This window comes from Pteropus medius, unplaced genomic scaffold, assembly GCF_902729225.1.
Source record: "Pteropus medius unplaced genomic scaffold, Ma_sr-lr_union100, whole genome shotgun sequence".
Classification (NCBI taxonomy): domain Eukaryota; kingdom Metazoa; phylum Chordata; class Mammalia; order Chiroptera; family Pteropodidae; genus Pteropus; species Pteropus medius.
The window spans coordinates 971,997-992,729 of record NW_024343159.1 but is presented as its reverse complement, the minus strand read 5'-3'; the positions used below and the strand labels follow the sequence as shown (position 1 = coordinate 992,729).

The 20,733-nt window shown below is 65.1% G+C and overlaps 1 protein-coding gene and 2 long non-coding RNA genes across 5 annotated transcripts; 2 read left to right on the top strand and 1 right to left on the bottom strand.

Moving 5' to 3' along the window:
* The first annotated feature begins 4,243 nt into the window (after positions 1–4,243).
* On the top strand, positions 4,244–6,552 carry LOC120606131 (uncharacterized). Its single transcript, XR_005653831.1, has 3 exons — positions 4,244–4,286; positions 5,766–5,851; positions 5,989–6,552. It is a non-coding gene; the product is annotated as an uncharacterized LOC120606131 (long non-coding RNA).
* Positions 6,553–8,320: 1,768 nt separating this feature from the next.
* CRABP2 (cellular retinoic acid binding protein 2) lies at positions 8,321–12,579 on the bottom strand. Its single transcript, XM_039867275.1, has 4 exons — positions 12,350–12,579; positions 9,579–9,757; positions 9,248–9,364; positions 8,321–8,797 (listed from the first exon to the last, which is right to left on the bottom strand). The coding sequence occupies exons 1-4, from the start codon at positions 12,417–12,419 to the stop codon at positions 8,747–8,749; spliced, it is 417 nt and encodes a 138-aa protein (XP_039723209.1). The 5' UTR covers positions 12,420–12,579; the 3' UTR covers positions 8,321–8,746.
* Positions 12,580–12,713: 134 nt separating this feature from the next.
* Positions 12,714–15,959, top strand: LOC120606130 (uncharacterized). Of its 3 annotated transcripts, none has more exons than XR_005653828.1 (2): positions 12,714–14,833; positions 15,527–15,959. It is a non-coding gene; the product is annotated as an uncharacterized LOC120606130 (long non-coding RNA). The 3 variants fall into 3 exon arrangements; XR_005653830.1 differs by having other exon boundaries at positions 15,349–15,959; XR_005653829.1 differs by having other exon boundaries at positions 12,714–15,387.
* Positions 15,960–20,733: the final 4,774 nt, after the last annotated feature.

The following is a 20,733-nucleotide window of genomic DNA, read 5'->3' as shown; positions in this document are numbered from 1 at the left end:
GGGTCGGAGGGGACCCGGTGCGGCCTCGTCCCCGTGGCTGCGCACCGTCTAGGTGCAGTCGGGTTTGAACTGGTCCCGATCCGAAGTGCGCCCATCGGTACCGCTGCGGAGAGCGCGCGCGCGGTGCGGTGCGGTGCGGTGCGGCGCGGCGGCCGCCCCGGCCCGCGCGGATCCGCGTGCCGTTCGCAGGTACGTGCGCGTGGAGGGAAAATGTTTTTGGAAGGCAAAACGATGCTGGAAATAAATGCGAATACAGTGGTTCCGTCGGAGAGGAGGAAGGGGACGCAGGCGGACAGAGAGGCACACGGTGTGTGACGACCCGGCGTCGATAGGGGGCGCGAAGCGTTCCGAAATCAGTGTACGGCGCGGGCCGTCTTGAGTGTCTGAGGGGCTCGTGAGTAAAAGGGCCCAGGCCTTTCCTTCGTGGACGCAGGCCTGCCGCGTGGACGGCGCTGGGCCCGTTGCAGGCCCCAAGCGGGTGGTCCCAAGACTCGTTCTACACAGAGCAGGTCGCCACCGGGGGGCGTGCGCGCCCTGTGCCTGGAGCGCGCGGCCGCTACCTGCTCTCCGTGGACTCATTTTAGGAGCTGTCCCAGTGGATCTTGGTGGCTTTTTCAGTCCCGGAGACTCCAACGACTTAGAAATGAACCGCAATCCGTCCTGACTGCGGGGTCCCTCTGCCTTCCGCCCCGGAGAGGGGCAGTTTCGGCCCTGAACTATTGCCAGACCCGCTCTTCGGGCCATAGCAGGAGGCCTGGCAGTTAATCCCCGGGAGAACTGGTCTGCGTCGTAGGGTCAGTGGGCTGGGGTGAGGGAGCAGGAGAGGCAGTGGGCTCTGGACCACCAGCCCCTCCCCCGGCCCAGGAGGAGGAGGAAGCAGACCACGCGGCAGGAGCCACCAGCGCCCCTGCGTGGTGCCAGGGCTGCTGCATCCTGCCCCAGCCCGCAGCATCCAGGGGGCCCTTTGCTGGACGCGATGTATGCAGAAGGCACTAGGCGGGGCCAGGACACCAGCGCGCGCCTCATCTGTGGGATTTGGGGGTCACGCTGTCTTCCTGCAAGGCGTCCAGGGTCGAGGGGCCCCACTAGGAGGAACCGTGAGAAGGGTGAGGGGCAGTCGGATCTGAGGAGATGGGCTGATGGAGGGAGAAGGAGGCGTCTGCAGGGGTGTTGGTCTGCCCAGGGCGAGGGGGAAGGGGAGGTATATTTATCTCCTGAGCCGGCGGCATTAAAAATAACCAGGGCCCTGAGTAACCCAAGCTCCCAGCCTCTGCGTTTGGGGTGGAGGCCATCGTGGGGACTGGAGGGGCAGCAGAGGAGGGGACCAGACGGTCTCCCCCAGCTGCCCCCCCGCCTGGGGCCACTGCGCAGGGCGTGGGCTGGGGGACAGGGAGGGAGGAGGACCGCGGGCCAGGCGGAACAATGCTGGCTGGCGCCAGGCGCTGAGCCGGGGGACCGGGGAGAGAGGAGGGAGTGGACGGGGGTCGAGAGGAGAGAATGAACAGGAGGGCGAGAGGTGGACACAGTGCCCACCTGGCTGCCGCGCCCACGCCCCTCCACGTCCTCGAGGGGGGAGCCAGCCTCTGGGTCCCCGGCCGGTCCCCACGGGGAGCCGAAGCTACAGCAGGAGGCACCTGAGTCAGCCCCCGGGAGTGGGAAGGGTGCACCCTCCTTCTGCTCCCGTCCTGGCCCTTGGCTGGGCTGTCACGCATGTTCTTGCCCTGAGACACTGCCACACAGGGTGACCTCAGCTCTCTCCGATATGTTACCACAGCTCCTCGGCCGGCTTCTGAGCTGGACTGTGATGACGGGACAATTACAGGACAGTGTCACTGGAAGGCAGCCCCCAGCTGCCGCTGCGAGGGGTCAGCCTGCGGAGAGCCGTCTGGCAAGGGCACCCGGTCCCCACCCTGGCCTGGCCCCAAGGGGACACGACCTGCAGGCACACAGTGGGAGCTCAGGAGACGGTTCCTGGGCGGATGGAGGGAGGGGCGAGAGCACTCGCGATGGCTGCACGGGCCCCCTCGCCAGCGTCCCCGCACGGAGGCCGGCGCTCCACGGTGTCACGGCGGAATCGGCGCTGCCCGTCTGCCGGGCCAGCCCGGGTCCTGCCTCCATAGGCATCGCCGAAAGCAGTGATGACACCTGTGCCTGGTGCAGCCGGTGGGGCTGACGTGGCCGGGGGCGGGTCTCACACTCAGGTGGGGATGATGTGGCCGAGGGCGGGTCTCACACTCAGGCGTGTCCGTCCCCTGTGGTCTGAGGTGGCTTGGGGGCTGGGGCAGGCCTCTGAGCAATCCTGTCCGGTGCCCCATCCCCAGGCGGGGCCCAGGACCCCCTGTTCTTAGGCTCCCGCTGAAACCTTATCCCCTAATCCCCCACCTGAGCCTGAAGGGCTGCACCTGTCAGGCCTTGTCATCTGCAGCCCTGGAGGAGGGAGGCCCAGCGAGGGGCTCGGCAGGCTCGTGGGCGACAGACTAGGAACGAGGTGACGCTCCTCTCCACACGGGGACCTGCTCCTCTCACAGGGGAGGAGGAGGATGCGGAGGCTTCCAGCTGACGTGACAGCCCCGGCCTCCACCCGGCTGGCTGCTTCTACTGAGCCCAAGCAGCGCCCCAAGTTAGCAATGACCTCCCGGCCGCCTGAGCGACCCAAGTGGCCACACCTTCTCTGGTCCTGAGGCTCTCGCCAACCAAGGAGAGGTGTGACCCCTGAGGCCCTTCCTTCTGGGACTCTGCGCTCTGGTTCTGGAATCCCTGGCTTCTGCGGCTCCACCTGAGGGTGACCGCAAGGGCGGGCTCCCGGCAGGGGACTGCCGCTGTCAGGCTGCTCCAGCTTGAGTCACCAGCTTGAACGGCACACCTGGCCTGACACGCTGGCTCACCTCAGGGGTGGGGGCGGGAGCCGAGGCCAGACGCCCCCAGCTCTCCCCCGCTGGCCGCCAGCATTGTCCTTCTCTGCTTTCAGGTGTCCCCAGTCCCCGGCAAGTGGCTGGATCCTAGGGGAAATAAGGAGAGGCTGGCCAACCCTATGGTGGGCCGGGACAGGAACGGGGAGCAGTCTGAGGCTTCTGGGGTGCTAGGCAGGGCCAGAAGTCAGGCAGACATGTGATGAGGAGGCAGAAGACTGGAGGAGATGACCCTTTAAAGTCCCCTCTAGCTGGAGGAGTGGGGGAGGGGTGCAGCTCCTAGGGGTGAGAAAGGCACCAGAATGTCCTGGGAAATGAATGATGGTTCCAGGGGAGCCCATGGCCTGGGGTTAAGTGGGGTCAACCCTGTCTCACCCCTCCCGCTTCAGCGCCAGTGACTGGGCAGGGGGCTGGCCCTGCTGGGGGAGCGATTGTCCTAGAGCTGTGGGGAGCCTAGGGCTTGGGGACGGGGCGGGGTGCAGAGGCGGTTCGGACCAGGCAGGCCAGTGGCCGACAGGAGTGGAGATGGGGACAGAGGGACCTGGCTTCTGGGACACGGTGGGCAAAGGCCAGGGAGGGGCCCTGCCGCCTACAAGGCTCTCCTGAGACGGTCTCCTCCACTGGCCATGGGGCTGGGCAAGGCGTTCAGGAGGTCGCAAGTGTCGTTGGGAGAGAAGGGACTGGCCCCTTCCTGGGGCTGGAGCCAGAGTCTGGGGGGCACCCCTAGGTGCTCCCTTCCGTAAGAACCATGAAGCTCTCCCCGAAGCGGGGAGGGGGGAACCAAGAGCGGACAGCACGGGACCTACACAGGGGCCAGGGGCAGGTGGTGCCGGCCTGGGAGAGGAGCGGGGAGGGGGCTGGGCCGCTCGGTGGGCTCAGCCTGGGGAGTCTCGGCAGGGGTGTGGGGCTGGGGGGGGGGCGGGGTGCCGTCAGCCCGTCAGGTTTCTGCAGGGGAAGAGCCCAGCTCCGAGATCCTTATCTGGAGTAGGAACAGAACTGGTTTCTCGACTGGCAGCGCCCAGGGACCAGGGGCAGGAAGAGCCAAGGGGTCAGGAGGGCAGTGGCAGGAGGGATGGGCGACCTGGCCAGGGGACCGATCTCCTTTGGACAACAGTCTCCACCGCCTCTGCTGGGGCCTCCCCGGGCTCTGCCTTTGCGTCCACTTTGCACATGATCGATTCACTTTCTATACAGACCGAGGGCCCCCCTGGCCCCCCCCACCCCAGGCCCCCCATCTTTCTCAGGTATGGCCGGCCCAGCCAGGAGAAACACCGGGCTGGACTCTGCTCCTCCCCGCCCGCCTCAGCCTCGCCCCACCCCCACTAACACTGGGAGGCTCCTGAGGTCACCACGGGGAGGAGGAAGGAGCCAGCGGAGGTGGGTGACTCCGGAGGACCCCTCAGAGCCTCCCCCTTCATCCGCCGCCACGAAGGGCCCGCTGGCCCCAGTCCCATCTATCTTGTGCTCATGGAGGCCCTTTGTTGGAGCCTGGGGTCAGAGGGCCTGACCAGCGCGCCCCCTCTCCTGACCCTCGCCCCGGGCCCTCCCTCCTCACTCCTGTCTGCACCTCCTCCCCTCCCCGCCCCCCTGCTTCCTCCAGGCCCCCTCCCTCATCCCCTGCTTCCTCTCCTCCCGGCTCCCTCTCTCCCCTCTTCCTGTCTCCGGCCCCTCTCCTGCCAGCCCCTCCCTTGTGGGCTCCTGTAACGTGGCTCGTCCTGCCACACAGAAACGTGGACTTGCCCTCGGGTCCTGGGGGCCTCAGAGGCATCGTGGGCCTCAGAGGCATCGTGGGCTCTGAGGTCCCCCAGGCTTTCTACTCTCCGGTCTCGGTTATGCCCTGAGTCTCTTGGTTTTGACATTGCTAGGCCTTCTCAGCCGCATACTCCTGAGCCCTGGGTGGGTGGGTGGGTGTGTGCGTGCCTCTGTTTCCCTAAGGTGTTGGTGCAGACGTTCCCAGTGCCTGTTGGTGCCCCTGCCGCGCCCTATATGTCAGCCCCAACCCCAGGGGAGAATCCCACGTGCCCCCCGCCTGCCCTGGACCCTGGGGCTCAGTGCCCCAGGCCCCTCTGTGCCTAAGCCGGTTCAGCCTCTTGGGCTGGGCTTTGAGAGGCTTGGATGTCAGAGAAGGTGGCGCATGGAGGCCTCACAGAATTTTTGGGATGGAGGCCAGGGCCAGGGTTTCCTGTGCATTTTGTCCCAGACGCACCGCTGAGTAATGAAGGCCCAGGTAACGGGGAAGCGGAACCCAAGAGGGCCTGGGGGGTGGGAGGGGAAGCGGCAGGGACTTTCACACGGGCTGGGCCAGGCGGGTGAGGTGGCCCCTCCCTGATGCGGTCTCCAGTGACTCCAGTCATCTCCGGCTGGCAGGTGAGGACGTCCTGGAGAATCGAGCCAGGGGAAGGGCCTCGCCTGGAGGGGGGTCAGGCTCAGGAGGGACACACCGCCCCTGCCCCCAGGGAACCCCCAGTCTGGTGGGGAGACTCGGTCCCTACCCTCAGGGGTTTCCTGGGAAAGAGCAGGCTGCCTCTTCTCTCTGCCCTTCACGGCATCTTTGTTCCAGAAAGAGGCAGACCTACCGGACAGACAGAGCAGGAGCTGAGGGCGGACCGGCAGGGGCTCCACTCCGGGGGTCTGGGGTCCGGGAGGGGCGGGGCCCCACAAAGCCGTCTCTCCGGGGTGGGAGGGGGGAGTCCGTGCCAGTGTGGGAGGAAGAGCTGGCATCGAGGATGGGGAGACAGGGGAGGTGGCGAAGCATGAAGGCCGGACGGGGACTCAGGCCGCGGACGAGGGTTCTGGGCTAAACCAAAGAGAAAATGCACCCGGCAAGCCCAGCCCGATCCATCTTATTTCTGAAAGCACCAGGAGCCCCGCAGTGAGCCAGGCCGGAGCCTGAGCGCCGTGGAGACGCCTCCCTCTCTCACTGCCCCCCATCTGAGGCATCGGTGAGGCCGCGCCCCCCACCTCTGCGCACCCCCTTTCTCCCACTGTCTCCACCTGGCAGCCAGAGGGACCTCCTAAAAACACGAATGGGATGCTACCTCTTTTTAAAAATCCTTTGATGGCTTCTCATTATTTTTAGAATGAAGTAAGGAACACCTGCCATGGCCTCCGGTCAATCCAGGCCCTGACTGACCAGCCGCCCGCACCCCTCAGGGGAGCGTGCCCTCCGTGCCTCTACTCCGTGGTTCCCTCTGCCTGGAGCACACTCCCCACTGCTTCAGGACCCCCAAGTGCTTCGTCCTCCAAAACTCCTGCTCCCGACCGCTCCGCCCACCTAGGCCAAGTGGGGCCTCCCCTGTCACCCTCGCTCCTCTGCTCCAGTCCCCATTAAATATGCAATGATGTCTTGGTGCATGTTTTTTATTGTCTGTCTTTCTCCATTAAAGGTCTGTGCCCCCCACAGGCCCGCGAGGGCAGAGATCTTGTCCATTCTATTAATTTCTGTGTCCCCAGCACCTAGCGGGGCGGCCAGCTCTTAGTAGGTGCTCAGGAAATGATAGTTGGATGAGTACGTGAAAGGGCCCCTCACGTCCCCAACCCCGTGCTCAGAGGGGACTCAGTCACCCAAGGACTTTGGACACTGTCTCCCTGACTCTCTGCCCTCTGCCCTCAGCTGTAGCAGTGGCCTCTCCCGGGGGAACGGGGAAGGGGAGGGGGGAGGAGCAGGAGGCCCTGGCCCCAGGGCACCCTGGCCTTGCAGGAGAGGGAGCTCGCCTGCCGACAGAGGCTCTGGAGCTTGACCGCTGACGCAGGGAGAGGCCCCCGCAGGCTGCCAGTGGAGCTGAGCCCTGGGGGACCCTGGGTGCCAGTGGGCGGGGTGCAGCGGAGGCCTGCCCGGAGGAGCACATGCAGGAAGGGGTGGGGGCCGCACCTCAAGGGGCCCCCAGCTTGGACCCCATTCTGGACAAAACCAGGGGCTGCCGCTAGGAGGACTTTTTGGTTTTCCTGCTTTTTAAACAGGGCACGGACACCATAAAACTTCTATTCTGAAGGACCCCCTGCACCCCCATCCACATCATGCAGGGTGGACCAGAGAAGTACGGCCATCGTCTCTTGAGAGTTGACTCTTGCTAACTGCCGGGTACGTCATGAGTTATTTCATTTAACTATGATATGTAACAGCCTTTTGAGGTAGATGTTATGCATAATTTCTGTTTTATAGATTAGAAGCCTGAGACTCATGAAAACTCCGTTTGCTTTACAGGACAGCCACCCTTCCCGCTCGGGTGAGCTTCTGCTGGGGTCAGCAGTCACAGCGCCCGCCTCTCCCTGGGCCGCGAGCGTGGCATGAGGTCCAGGCCTGGCTAGTCGCTCGGCCCCTTGCCCCTCCCGGAGCAGCTAGTCCCAGGGTGGGTCACGTGATCCGAGCAGATGTGGACCGAGTTCCTGTGGGATGCTGCCCACATGGAGCCTGGGAGAGAAGCTCTTCCTCTGTGAGCTTGTGCTGTCCCGTGCTGATTTCCCGTGACTTAGAGAAAACGTCTGTGTGACAGGATTGAGTACGGCCACTGCACCAAAGAAGCCGACGCACAGGACGGATGCGGAGGGAGAGGTAGACCCTGCCTGAGGCCCCGGGTTCAGCCGCACCTGAAGCCGGACCCGGCAGAAACTTCTTGGCACATAAGCCATTAAACCACATTGTTCTGTGTTTAAAAATACAACAAACTAAGGCTCAGAGAAACTAAGCAACTTGTCTGCGGTCACACGAGCAGCGAGTGGCAGAACCAGAACTGGGAACTCTTATGCTAACATGTGCTCATTTTGCTCTCAGGCCACTGTGAAGTTAAGGGCAGGCGGGACGGGAAAGCCAGTTAGACGTGGCCGCCGAGTAACTGAGTGAGTAACTGAGTAACCGAGTAACTGGTGAGCGATGACAGGTCTGGCCTAGGCCAGTGGCCTGGGGCAGGAGGGCAGGTGTTAGAGATCAGAGTGGAATCTGGGAAGATGTGGCACAGAGCCGAGTGCGGGACCCACGGGGCGGGCAGAAGGGCGTGTGGGAGGCAAGACAGACTCTGGCTTGTGTCAGAGAGACCTGGGCAGGAGCAAGGCCAGCCTGGGGGTGTCGATGAGCTCATCTGGGACATGTGGGAGGCCAGGGCCCGCCCTGGGGTCGCCCGCAGACTGGGGCCCGAGGAGAGAAGAACCGACTGCAGGAGGAGGAAGCAAATCGGCTCCTCAGCGTCCGGCACCTCTGGGAGGTCAGGAGGAAGCCAGAGGGCACCAAGGCACCAGCAGGGTGGAGGTCATGGGCATGGACCAGCAGCAAAGGAAGGGCTGGTGGCAAGGACCGGAGGGGCGGGGAGGGGAGGAGGAAGGAGGAGGGGAGGACGGGAACCCTCCCACACTGCCCTTCAGAGTCTAGGGTGAACTTGGACGACTTATCTACATCCTTCCAATGCGCCAGGCACAGGTTACATTTTTTTAAAACATTTTAATAAAATTAACCAATAAATATTCTACACTGTGGAAGCTACAGGGACAAAGAGTAGAAGCCAGAGGGTGGGTCTGTCCCTCTTGGGCCCTCGGGTCGAGAGGGAGAGAGAGAGAGAGAGAGAGAGAGACTGTGTTCTGTGTGCTTTGGGGCTGGGGCTGCAGCTCTGGGCTGGGGAGAGATTCCGGAATGGGAGGCCTGGGCTCTTGCAGTCCATCCCTTTGTTCATATCGGGGAGGGTAGGACAGGGGTTAAAAAAAGGGGAGCTTCTGCAGAAAGCGCCCCAGCACCCTGGGGAGGTGACGTGGGTGGGGAGAGCTAGCCTAGGTGGACGGAAGTGGGGAGACGAGGCCCACCGGGCAGGGGAGCAGGAGCGGGGGGCCGGGTGGGCTCGGCCCGTGGCCACTCACTCTCGGACGTAGACCCTGGTGCACACGACGTCATCCGCTGTCATGGTCTGGAAGAATAGAGCTGTTAGCCCGCAGGTCCCAGGGTCCCACGCTTGCGAGGACGAGGGCCGAGTGGAGGGACTCTACTCGGTCCCCCTGCCCAGCCCGCTTCTTGGCTCAGGACCAACAGGCAGGACCTGGTTCCAAAATGCCCAGGCACAACAGGAGGGAGGGTTGGAGCAGAGCCCCAGGGGTCCATGCCACGGCCTCCTCCCCAGCCAGGAAGGCCCCCTGCTGGGGCCTCTCCATGCATGTCCACTGCTCCACACAGAAGGGACACCGTTGTCCTTTGCACGAGGGTGCTGCATGGGACAGGGCCAGCTCGGTCCTGCCCCAGCGGGCCCAGCAGGAGGTCAGGAGACCAACGGTGACCTTCCTCGAGCCCCTGCACCTGGAATGTCCCAGAGACTCCCTGAAGGCAATGGGGCCCCTCTTTGCGGAGGGGAGGCGGGGCTTACCAGGATCAGCTCCCCATCGTTGGTCAGCTCTCTGGCCCAGGAGGTCTTGGGGCCCTCCCCCTTCAAAAGCCTCTGCTCGCAGACCATTTTGTTCTCGCTCTCCCATTTCACCAGGCTCTGCGAGTGGGGGGGGGCCAGGTGAGCGGGGCCCGGAGCAGGGACGACGCGGGGAGAGGGGGAGGGGAGGTGCCCCCTTTCTGCCGGCCACCGCCACCGAGGGACTTTCTCCATCAGCAATGGAGGGAGGGATCCAGGAAGAGACCGGGCAGTGGCATTCTGAGAGGGAGGGCGAGGGGCGCCACGCCCCAAGGGACTCCTTCGCAGCACCCACCTTACAGGGCCTCCCGTCCACAGTCTGCTCCTCGAACTCGTCCCCGACCTTGAAGTTGATCTCTGTGGTGCGCACGGAGGTGGAGGTTCTGATGTAGAATGTGTCCCCCTCCTGTTTGATCTCCACTGCTGGCTTGGACGCCGCGGCCACCGCGATCTTCCTCAGCATCACATTCACCCCTACGGGGTGAGAAGAGAGGCTCACCCTCAGGGGTGCCCCAGGCACCTGTGTCATGCCTTCCCCACGGAATGGCTGGAGCAGGGGGTGGCCTGCCTGGGTTTCCAAGTACACTGGAGACTCTCGGGTGGGCAGTGCAGCCCCGGGGGGGGGAGGGAGGAGGGCAGAGAGGCAGTGCCCTGCCCCCAGGACCCTGCTCCTAGCTGCCCCCCAACCCTCCCCCTCCAATCGACAAGCCTGGGTCAGTCCCTCGGGCCTCAGCTCTTCACCGTGAGCTCTCAGGCAGGCATTATCCCACACCCAGCGGGTATCCTGTTGTGGGCTTGACTCGGCTCCTGTCCCCCCTGCTTGAGACCCTCGCTGGGGCGGGCTCATCAGAGCCACTGTGTCTTCACTGCTGCCCGGGTGCAAGGCGGACCCTCCTGAGCCTCAGCACCGTGTCCTGGATGTAGGGCCCGCTTCACTCTGTCCCCTCTCCACCCCCATCCGCAGCACCGGACAGGCCTTCGTTTGCCCAACCTCTGTCCCTGCCCCGAAGGAGAAGGAGCAGGGGTTCTCAGCGAGGGAAGAGGTGGCCAGCAGCCTGGGGGAGCAGAGGCTCTGAGGTCAGATCCATTAGGCCCCCGATTTCCACCGGGCAAACGACTTAACTTCTCTGAGCCTTAGACACCTCAGTCGTGAAGTGGAAACCGCGGCTTCGATGGGCAGGGATGCGGGGCCCGAGCTGGGCTGGGCCGGGCGAGCGGGGCTCCCTTCCCCCTTTCCAGGCCCAGGCCCCCTGGCCTTCCTCCAGACCACGATCCCTAGAGAAACAAACGCTCCTTGCCCTGGGTGGTGCCCACAGCAGACGCACCCTGGTCCAGACAAAGGGTGAGGGAGAGGGGAGCCCCGCCCCTCGAGCCCCAGGAGCCTGATCTCTCCTGGGCCCAGGGAGAAATGACTGAGGTTCCAGGTCCGACTTGGCAGAGAAGACACGGCCCACTCCGCCTTCTTGGACAGAGACCTCTGCACTCTCTGCCACCACCTGGTAGGTCCGTCCTGCTATCTAGCACCCATCCCTCCTGTCACAGGAGCCGGACCTGCTGCCCGCCACGACCATCGGACCTGATGGACAGTCATCTTCCAAACACCTGAGCGCGCCTCACCAGGAGAGGGACCCTTAACTAGGGCAAGGGGGGCGGGGGAGAGGGCCTGGCCGCTGGGGCTGGGTGGGGAGGAGACGCCCCTCCCGCCAGCCTCGGCTGCCTGTGGAGCTGGGGCCGGCTCCGCAGACCTTGGCTGACTCAGGACTGTTTGTCTACGGGGTCTGTTTTCAATCTGTCCCCCAGCAGGACCCGGGGAGGGCGCGTGGCTCTGAGAGACCCCGCAGGGAGGACAAACAGAGGGAGCTGGACGACAGGGCTGGGCTTTGCATCTTATTCTCCAGCTGGGGCTGCGGCTGGGGTGAGCCAGGACAGCGCCTCACCCACCGGGGCGAGGGGCCGGAATCCAGAGATGGGGGGAGGAAAGGCAGCTAGGATTTCTGAGGGGAAAACCCCTTTCGGCCTTTAATTTCGGGCAAGGGCAGCGCACGCGAGACTGCCAGACGCCGAGTACTAAGGTTAGACTGCAAGACCTAACGGCAAAGCATGCCGGAAACCCCTGCTTTCCCCACGGCTTCCCCCACGGCACCCCAGACCCCGCCCAGGTCCATATTCATGCCTACGGCTCCCTGCCCCACACAGGGTCCCCCCGCCCCCGCCCCGCACAACCGGGGTCTCCCTGTTCAGTCCACGGGGCTCCCGGAGGGTTCCCAATCATTTAACTAACCGCATCTCTTCCCACAGCCGCTCTCCAGCCCCTTAGGGGTCACCCCTTCCCCCAGACGCCCCGGAGGGCACACAGCAGCTGGGAAGGGCCTCTGGGTGGGTGGGCTCAGCTGCCCTCGCCTTCAAGCAGCACACCCAGCTGCCCGCGGAGTCTCCAGGGAGGAAAGGAGACGAGAACTCGGATCCTCGGGAAGGGGGCGGGGTGAGGGTTTAGACACGAAGCTATTTGTTGAAATCGAAGAAAGTGATAATTATCCAGAGCGATTTCAGGACTTTGGAGCTGCTGGCTGTAGGAAAATATTTGTCTCACAGATGGGGAGGGGGGAGAGTGGAAAGTGCTTTGGGGGGAAGAAAGGGGGACCACGGGGGCGGGTCACCGGGCGCGTGGAGAGCGGGGACGCGCGGGGACGAACCTGCCCCGAGGACTGAGTTACCGGGAGGGACGGGGGAAGGAGGCCGGAACGTCTCCAGTGAACTCGATGGGGCAGGGACTCGGGGTCCCCGCCCGGACGCAGGGTTTGCAGCTCCTGCACGGCGGACAGTCCCCCGCCCCGCCCGAGGCACACGGACCTCGGGCTTCTGGTGTCGACTCGACTCACAGGCCGAGGCACCGCACGAGCTGGCGTCGGGGGGGCGCCCCGCCGGAGACACGGGACTTAGGTGTCTCGGCCCAGCGCCCCGGAACCCAGGCGTGCGGCCCCTTTCCTTGGGGATGCAGGCGCCCAGCCCCCCTCCAAGGACTCCGGCGCCCCCTCTCCTCTCCTCCGCGCTCACACATCTCCTTACCCAGCACTTTGAGCAAATCCTCGAAGTTTTCGGACCGGATAATCTTCCAGTTGCCAGAGAAGTTGGGCATGGTGGCGACGCCGGTGGCGGTCCTCTTAGATCCTTCTGCCGGAGCACTGGACGTCGAGTCCTTTAGTCGAGAGGGATGCGGCCGCCGCCTCCGCCCGACCGTGAGGCCCAGGAAACCGGACACGTCCCAGGACAGCCCCGAAGCTGGCGCGGGCTCCCGCGCCGGCAACTTTTATACCCTGCGCGGCCCCGCCCCTGCCCGAGGAGGTGGCCCCGCCCCCGCCCACCTGGGGGGCCCTGAGCCCCGGCCCTGCATCGCCACCGCCACCCCGCTCCCCCGGCCTGTGGATCTAGTCCCACGGGCGGGCCCGGGGTTCGCTGGGGGCCAAGACGGCGGGTGGATGGCGACAGGAGGCGGAGGGAGGGCGAGCGCTGCGACTCCCAGGGCGCGGAAGCTCGGGTCTCGGGTCCCGCCGGCCGAGCCCCGGGTCAGGTTCTAGGGTTCCCGCCCATTCCCAGTCTGACTGGGGGCACTCGACCCCGAGGCGCCGGACACCCGGCGGCACCACCGGCAGGTGAGCCCCGGCCCGCGAGCGGAACTGGGGGAGAGAACGGGCGGCCGAGCCCCGGCTCCGCTGACGCCCGAACTGGACCCAGTGTGACCGCTCCGGACTCAGGGACCGCCAGTGAGCCCCGGGGTCCCGGGTCAGGCACCCGAGTGAGGCAACGGCGCCCCCTGCTGGAACACCTCGAAGGGGCTGGGGGGGTGGCACCCCCCAGCACTGCCCACCGGGTTTCGGGCTCCGGCAGCGCCTGAGGGTGCTGCAAGCTGGCGCCGGGAGACTCGAGGGGCGCGGAGCGGGCATCGAGGGGTTAAGCCGGAGCCCGGGGCGCGGGGCTGGGAGGGCAGAGGTCACAGCCAATCACTTGACACGAGCTCTTTATTAAAGCGCTTTCTCTGCGGCTCGGCTCCGCAGACCCCCGAGGGGGTCGCAGTCGGCGGCGGGGAGGGGAGGCGGGGACAGGCGCGCAGCCCCGGCGCGCCGCGCAGCCACCGAGGTGGGAGGGAGGCTGGTTGCCCGGGTGAGGGGAGGAGCAGGGGCTCAGGTGTCACGATTCTCAGCCGTAAAACGGGCGGAAGGAGCGGCTGCCCCCCACCCCCCGGCGAGCGGCTTTGAAGAGCGAGATCAAAGGAGGGGGCAGGGCGCGGCTTCCCGCCGGGAGCTCCGCGGAGCAGGGGGGACCGGGACGCGGAAATGGAGACCCGAGGCCGCCCGCGGCAGAGGCGCGGCGAGGGGCGGGAAGCGGCGCCCGCGGCGGGCGCGGGGACGCTGTGGCTCAGGTGCCCTCGGCGAATCCGCGCACGTGGCCCTACGGCCGTCCGTTCCCACCCGTGCCGCCCTCGCCCGACTGCCCTCCCAGCTCCCTCCCAGGGGGGACGAGAAACCCCACGTCTGGTCCTGGCCCTAGGTCCCTGCCCTGGCCGGTCCCTGCCAGCGTGGCCAGGGGCGGAGCAGAAGACGGGCTCTGGGATCTTGGGCTCTGTCCTTAGAGCCGGGCAGCGGTCTAGGGGGCTCCGGGCCTTAGCCGGTGAGAAGTCCGAAGGCCTGGAGCTCTGAGGAGGGGACGCTGAGTAACACGTGCAGCCCGGGAGCAGCGAGGGGGACCTGGGCCAGGAGGGGCGCAGGGCCGGCTGCGAAGGGCCCACCCCACAGTAACCGACAACCTCAGATTGAAGAAGGGAGCGGGATGCCTCAGCCCGGTTTTAGGGGTCCAGGTTTTGTGTGGGAGAGCTTTTGGGGATGGGAGGCCTCTGAGGAAGGACAGACAAGCAGAGGGGAAGAAGGCCTGGGGTGCCGGCTCAGCCCATGCTGGGGCTGTGCTGTAGGTAGAGGGAGGGGTGTTAGGGTCTGAGTGAAATCGAGCTCCCAGCCAAGGGATGCGGAGAGGCTGGGGAGGCAACATGGCGGAAACCAGGCTCCCGCTGCCCCTCCTGTGCCCTCACTGTCCCCACCTCTCCACCCAGGTCCCTGCGTCCACCTCCACTCCAGCCCTCTTCAGCCCCAGCCAGAGCGCAGTGGCCGCCTCAGGAGGCGTCCTGCTACCCAGAGAAAAGCCGGCAGGCCCCCTCCCGCAAGCCTGTGACTAAGGGTGTTAAAACCTCACCCAGAACATGGTCACCGGCATGAGGGAGGCTAGGCCTACAGGAGGAGGAAGGAGGGACATGCTCTGGCTGAGGATACCGGGGAGGCTGGCCTCCAGCACCCTGGGGTGGGGGCACGGAAGTCTGGGCCCTCTCCCTCCCTTCACTGCCTCGCTCCCCCCATCGGCCAGACGGTCAGAATTTCCAAAAAGACAGAAGAAAGACAAAGGGAAGTTGGGCTGGGAGGGAATTTTTTCCAGATGTGAGTGTTTGTGGTTTGGCAGCTCTGGGCCTGAGCTCCGGCCCCTGCACCCCAACCCTGGCTGAGGGAGGTAAGCGGGGTCTCAGCCTCCCTCAGCCCTGTTAACACCACCGGAGGTGGGTGGCGGAGCTTGGGGAAGATGCGTGGGAAGGAGGTTGGGGGATGCGGGTGGGGAGGATGGGCAAGCCAGGGGCTAGGGCCCTGGAACGGGCCACGAGGAGGGGCTCAGCCAGCCTCCGTCACTCAGTCAGAAACAACTGGCTTTAATTTCCCGCCAGGATCAGTAAGGAGAAGGAATTTCCCAGTGTCGCTGGCCTTTCAATTATGACTAAATCTGCTGCAGCTCTGCTCGGGGCAACCTGTCCTCTCTTCCTAGGAGCCTTGGGCGTACCCCTCTTGGGGCTCCCCCAGGAATTTGGAGACTGCGGTGGGGGGAGGGTGCAAAGTTGATGAGAAAAGCTGAGGGAGCAGCGGCAGGATGGGGGTGGGGTGAGGAGGAAGCAGGCTGGGGAGAGTCAGGAAAGGAATATTCTGGGGCTTTGTCCCCATGGTGCTGAGGCTAAGAGGGGGCCGCTGGTTTTGCAGCAGCAGGAGACGACGAGCAGGCTTCTGGGTGGCGCAGGGGTGAGAGCGGCTGTGCAGTGTGCACGACTGCAGCCAGGGAAGAGATGCCCCCCACCCCATCCGTCACGCCCTTGGGACTGGGTGCGGGAGGAGGGTGGGAGGAGAGGGAGAGTCCTGAACCCCTCGCCCTCGCCCCCAGCCAGGACCGAGGAGAAGCTCCGGCCAAGTCCAGCACCCGGAAGGGCCTCGCCCGGGGCTGAGCAGTGTTGTTGCGTCTGCCGGGTCAGAGCGTGTTGGCTGCGAGTCATGCAGAAATGAAGCCCAGGTGGGCTGGGCCTGGGTCTCTGCCACTCCATGCACGGGCAGCGGCGAAGGCAGGACTTGGACAAGGAGAGCTGAAGAAAGGAGCGGGGAGTGGCCGGGCCAGGACGGCCGTGTCTCCCGCGGTCTCTGGGCTCTCGGTGTCCCACTCAGCAGGGTGTGGGCTTGAGCATCCTGCCCCCTCTGGTCTGAGCCTCCAAACGCAGAGGAATGTTCCATTCCTGTCTCCCTGGGTTCAGGGACCCAGCCCTTTTCAGATCTGGTAAGGCCTGGCTCCGATTCTCCCCAAGTAAATTTGTCATTGCAGCAGGCCAGATGGGAGTTCGGGAGAAAGAGCTCCCGGCGAGCTGAGATGCATGCTGGGAGACGGGCCGCGAAGGAGGCGAAGGAGGCGGCTCACTTCCCAGAAACCTCTGGGCGCAGGGCCGAGACCCTGAGAGCTCGGAGGTATGGGCAGAATCCCGGTGACGGTGACGGGGAGGGGGAGGAGGGGCAGCGGGACTCAGCTTCGCCTGACAGTGACCTCCCAGGGCCATCTCCGGCCGTGGCCAAGGGAGGCAGGTGTGGCCCAGGAGGCTCAGAGCCACAGGCTGGCTGCGGTCGGAGGCACTGCAGTTGGACCAGCACCTGGGCAGCCGGGGCTCTGCTCGGCTCCGCCACCTGGTTCCCAGCTCCAGCTGCCGGTTCTCTCTGGGCTGGGCCAGGCGCTGAGCAGGTAGGCGGAGCCCAGGGAGGGGCAAGGGCGGAGGACTTGTCTGGACAGGACATTGTCCCCTGAGAGGCCCCTGGCTCTGCCAGCCTTTTCAGGGGGCAGCACACAGGTGGAAAAGCCGGGAGACCCCGCACTGACCTTGTCCTCTGACCTGGGGTCTTTGCTTGTCTGTCTCTCCGCCCTGGCCCCACCACCCAGAGTGGCACTTCTTGCCAGCCGGGCAGGGGCGGGTCATCTGTCCCCACTGAGGCCCCTGCTCGGTTTTCACTCCCAGCGCAGTGAAAGGCACCAGGGTGACCCTCTGTGAGCCTCCTACTTCTCAGAGAACCTGCAGGGCGAGCTGCAGGTCCAGTGTGGCTGGTCCAGTGTGCCAACATCTGAAGGTGGACAGCAGGCCTGGCCAGCCGTGGCCCCTCCTGAAGGACCCTCCACCCCCACCCCAGCGCAGCACTGCTGGGGGAGAAGCCAGCACCTGGACCTGCTGTTAATGCCTCTTGGCTTTTAAGATCCAGTGACTAGGGCCAGGCCCCTCGCCATTCCCACCCCCTGCCTGCACTGGCCCCTTAACCCCTGGCATTCCAGGGCAGGAGGGAGAAGGCTAGAGCTGTGACAAGTCTGGCAGGCTGGACACCTGGGCTTGCGTGGCACCCGGGGACAGCGGTAAACAGCCTGCAGTCTAGCCTCGCACCCTGCCCCTGTGGCCCAGGGTGCTGGGCCTGGGAGCCCAAGCCCCCTTCCAGGAGGCACCTCTCCCATTCTGAGCCAGGGGTCCAGGGAAGCCCCTGGCCATCGAGATGAGCTGGCGTCCTGGGGGACAAGAATCGGCAGGGCTGCAGACGGTGCGTCCTGTGTCCCTCCTCCGGCCTGACGGCAGAGTGGGCCCTGGGCCAGACGACCAGACGCCGATCTCAGAGGGAGGGGGCGGGAGGGAAGGGAGAAGGGTGGGATGGAGGGGGTCCCGGATGGGGCGGGAAGAGGGTCTTGTCGGGGCAGGGCTCACAGTCTCAGAGGCAGTGGGTTAGCCCGGGAAGGGGGTCAGCCAGCCCGGGGAGGACGCCTTCGGGCTGCTTAGGGCTTCCAGTCCCCTCCTCTCTCTGGCCTCTGAACACAGCAGCCGCCTCCAGACACAGCAGTCGGCTCCAGCCTGGCTCCTGGGGGCCTAGAGAAACCAGCTGTGCTGGTGGCTCCGGGAGGCGGCCGGAGCCCCAGGAGCGAGAGTAAGGACCAGCACCCCCAACCCAGGGCCCTTCCTCCTGCTGCAGGCCAGGCCCGGGCCCTGCTGTCCTTGGGGCCGGGCCGGGGCCAGGGCCAGGGCCGGGGCTGGGGTGGGGGGTTTGGGGGGTCGGGCAGACAGAGGTGGAGGTTTGAGCAGAGTGAGGCAGGCCCCAGGGTCCTAGATCCCCGGTCCCTGAGGCCACCCTCCCATCAGAGCTAGCTGGCTGGAAATTAAGGGGTATGAGTTCAGAGTCAGGCCCCTTGGCCAGGCTAGGGCCTTGTCCTTCCAGTGACCCCCCAGCACCCCTCCCCACAGCAGGCTGGAGAGATGGGCGGGGCAGCCCCTGCCCGACCTAGTCCTAACGGCTTTCCCTGGGCAGCCGAACAAAATGGGAAAAAGATGTGTGAAGTGGGGAGCTGATTTCCTTTCGCCTGCGGCGCCTGCTCTGGAAAACGTTAGCTGTCAAGGGAGACTGACGGTCTCCCCGCCTCCCACTGCCCCCCTGCCCCAGCACCGGGCGGCCCCGCACCTCCCCAGAGGGCGCTGTCCGCGGGCTGTGCCTCAGAAGCCCCCAGCCTCCCAGCCTCCGCCAACCCGAAGCCCCCAGCCTCCCAGCCTGTGTGTCCTCCACCAACCCGGGGAACGCAAACCAGCGGGAGCTTTGGCACTTAGGGATCCGTAGGGACTTGTCCCTGGAGGATCAAAGGAGCCTGATACAGAGAAGCTCCTGGATTTCACAGCTGCCAGCCTCCTGGCCATGGTCTCATGCATCCAAAATCCCAAAGTCCTGAGACTGTCAGCCACAGGTTTCCAGATGACCTGGTGTTTGCTTCTTCCCACCGAGCTCGAAGGAACTGGCTTGGAGTCCAGGACACGGGGTGGGCTCCCTCCCTGCCTTCGGGCCCCGTGTCCTGGGATAAGCTCCCTGACCCCTGGGGCTCAGCTTCCAGGAGCCCCAGGGCCTGACTCCGAAGCTGGAAGGAGGCTGTCCCCGCCTTGGAGTGGGGCGTGTGCGGGGTGCCATGGGTTCCAGGCCCCGAGGAAGCCTCCAGAGCACCCTGCCCTCTCCTCAGCCGGGGGCCCCCTTGCTCCTGCTGCAGCTCCGCATTCCAGATCCCCCCACCGTGCCAGCCAGGCCTCAGCCCCCGGCTGCCAGGCTGGGTCACCTGCCTGAGCCCCACTGTGGGCCCCACGCCCTCCCCAGCTCCCAGGCCAGGGGCACCTGCCGGCTTCCTCCTTCGGTGTTGGTTTGGATCCCTCATGTGGAACCTTTCCAAGGAAGCCACCAAGCAGGATTCCACAGGGAGGACGGGTGAAGGGCCTGGCCCCTGGGGAAGCCGCTTGTGGCCGGGGAGGGGCTGGATGGAGGTGTCAGGCCACAGGTGCGGGGCTGGGAGGGGGCGCGGGCCGCCGGAGCCCACCCCTGAGCCGGCCCGGTGCTGCCTCGGGCCCACCCAATGCCACAGCTTCGCTCTTAAACACTTCAGAATGGAATCTGGTCGAGCCTGGGGGAGGATTAAGGTGTGCTTGCCTTTCCATGCCAAATTCTTAAAAATACCTTTTCTCCCCGCCTCTCCCCCCACCCCCTCCTCTCAAAATCCCATGCGTCGTACACACCCTTTCAAAGAAAGCCTAGAGTGGATGGCGTCCCTAACTAAAACCGGGAGCCGAAGGCATTACAGAACGAAACGCGCTGGGACGGCAGGGCGGAGAGGAGCAGTCGGGGCCTGTGCTGGGGGAGAGAGGCGTGGCTCACAGGGACCCCTCCCTCAGCAGCGCCACCACGGGGCACGGGTCCATTTAGTCTCGGCCTGAAAAAGCTCATGCAACCCGACTGACTGTCTGCTGGAGCCTGCAGCACAGGGACCCCCACTTCTGGGCACACTTTGGGGGGGGCCAGCATACAGGAACTCGGGTAAGGGTCGAAAAGCCAAAGATGTCGGCCTCGATCTGAACATTTGTTCGGGATCGACCACATCAAAGGGCATCCGCGTGTGTCCCCACGCAGGCCACTTACTGCCAACACTGCCTCAGCAACTGTCACCTCTTGCTTAGATGACTCCGCGTCGCTCTGTGTTCCCGTTCTCTGCCCCTCACGGCAGCCGGGGACCCTTAAACCACGAGTCGGCTCACACCACCCCTCTGCTCAGAACCCTAACCCCCGCTCCATGCAGAACCAGCCCAAGTCCTGTTACTCCCTCGTCTCCCCTGCTCACCGTCCTCTGGGGCGGTGTCCAGCCACGCTGGCCTTGCCGCTCCTGGAGAACACCAGACACGCTCCTGTCTCAGGGCCTCTGCGCCTGCCACTCTCCCCGGAATGTTCTTCCCCCAGAGTTTGCCATGACTCTCTTCCTCAGTCCCTTCAGGCCTCTGCTGAGCGGTCACCTCTTCAGAGGAGTCGTCCTTAAACAGCCCACCTAAGTTCTCAGGGACACACACACATGCGTCCCCGTCCCGCGCCCTCACTCCTCTTCACGTCCCTTATGACGGCCCGGAGGGGCTCGCCGCAGACTCCGCTGGCCCACGGCGGTGTCTGGCACACGGCTGGGGTCCCGTAACTGTTTCTAGAACCGATGAATGGAGTGTCGGCGAAGGACTTCAGCCAAAACCAGTGACGAGACTGAAGAATTATTTGGCCGTGTCTTTCGCGAGTGCCCTTGTTTCTCATCCAATCGTTTGTTTAGCCGCCTTTGTGAGGTGCACGAAAGAGACTGACGAAACTCGGGTCTGAAAATGAGAGGGTCGCAGCCCTGGCCGAGGCCGTGACCGCGGGCCGGGGGAGCTCGGGACTCGGCGAGCTTCTCAGCGATGGCTCAGCCCCCCTCACGCGTCCCCAGCCCCCAACTCCTTAAGGCTCAGGCTACGCGCCTACTTCTCCCTCCACTCATTCGAGGCACCTGTGCTGCGCGTCTAACTCGGGGCTCCGTCCTGGTCTCTAACCCTGCGGCCCTGGGGGCCTCTGCAGCCTCAGGACCTGGCCTTTACAGACCGCAGCCCTTCATCTTCCCGGGTAGGGTCCCACCCTGGCCAGGCCCGCCGGGTCTTCACATCGCTCCCTCAGCCACCTCCCGCTCTGCAGGCTTCACCCTTCACCCTCCAGACCTCACGCTCCGACAGCGCCCCTCAAACGCTCCCCCTCAAAGCCAAGAAAGAGCAG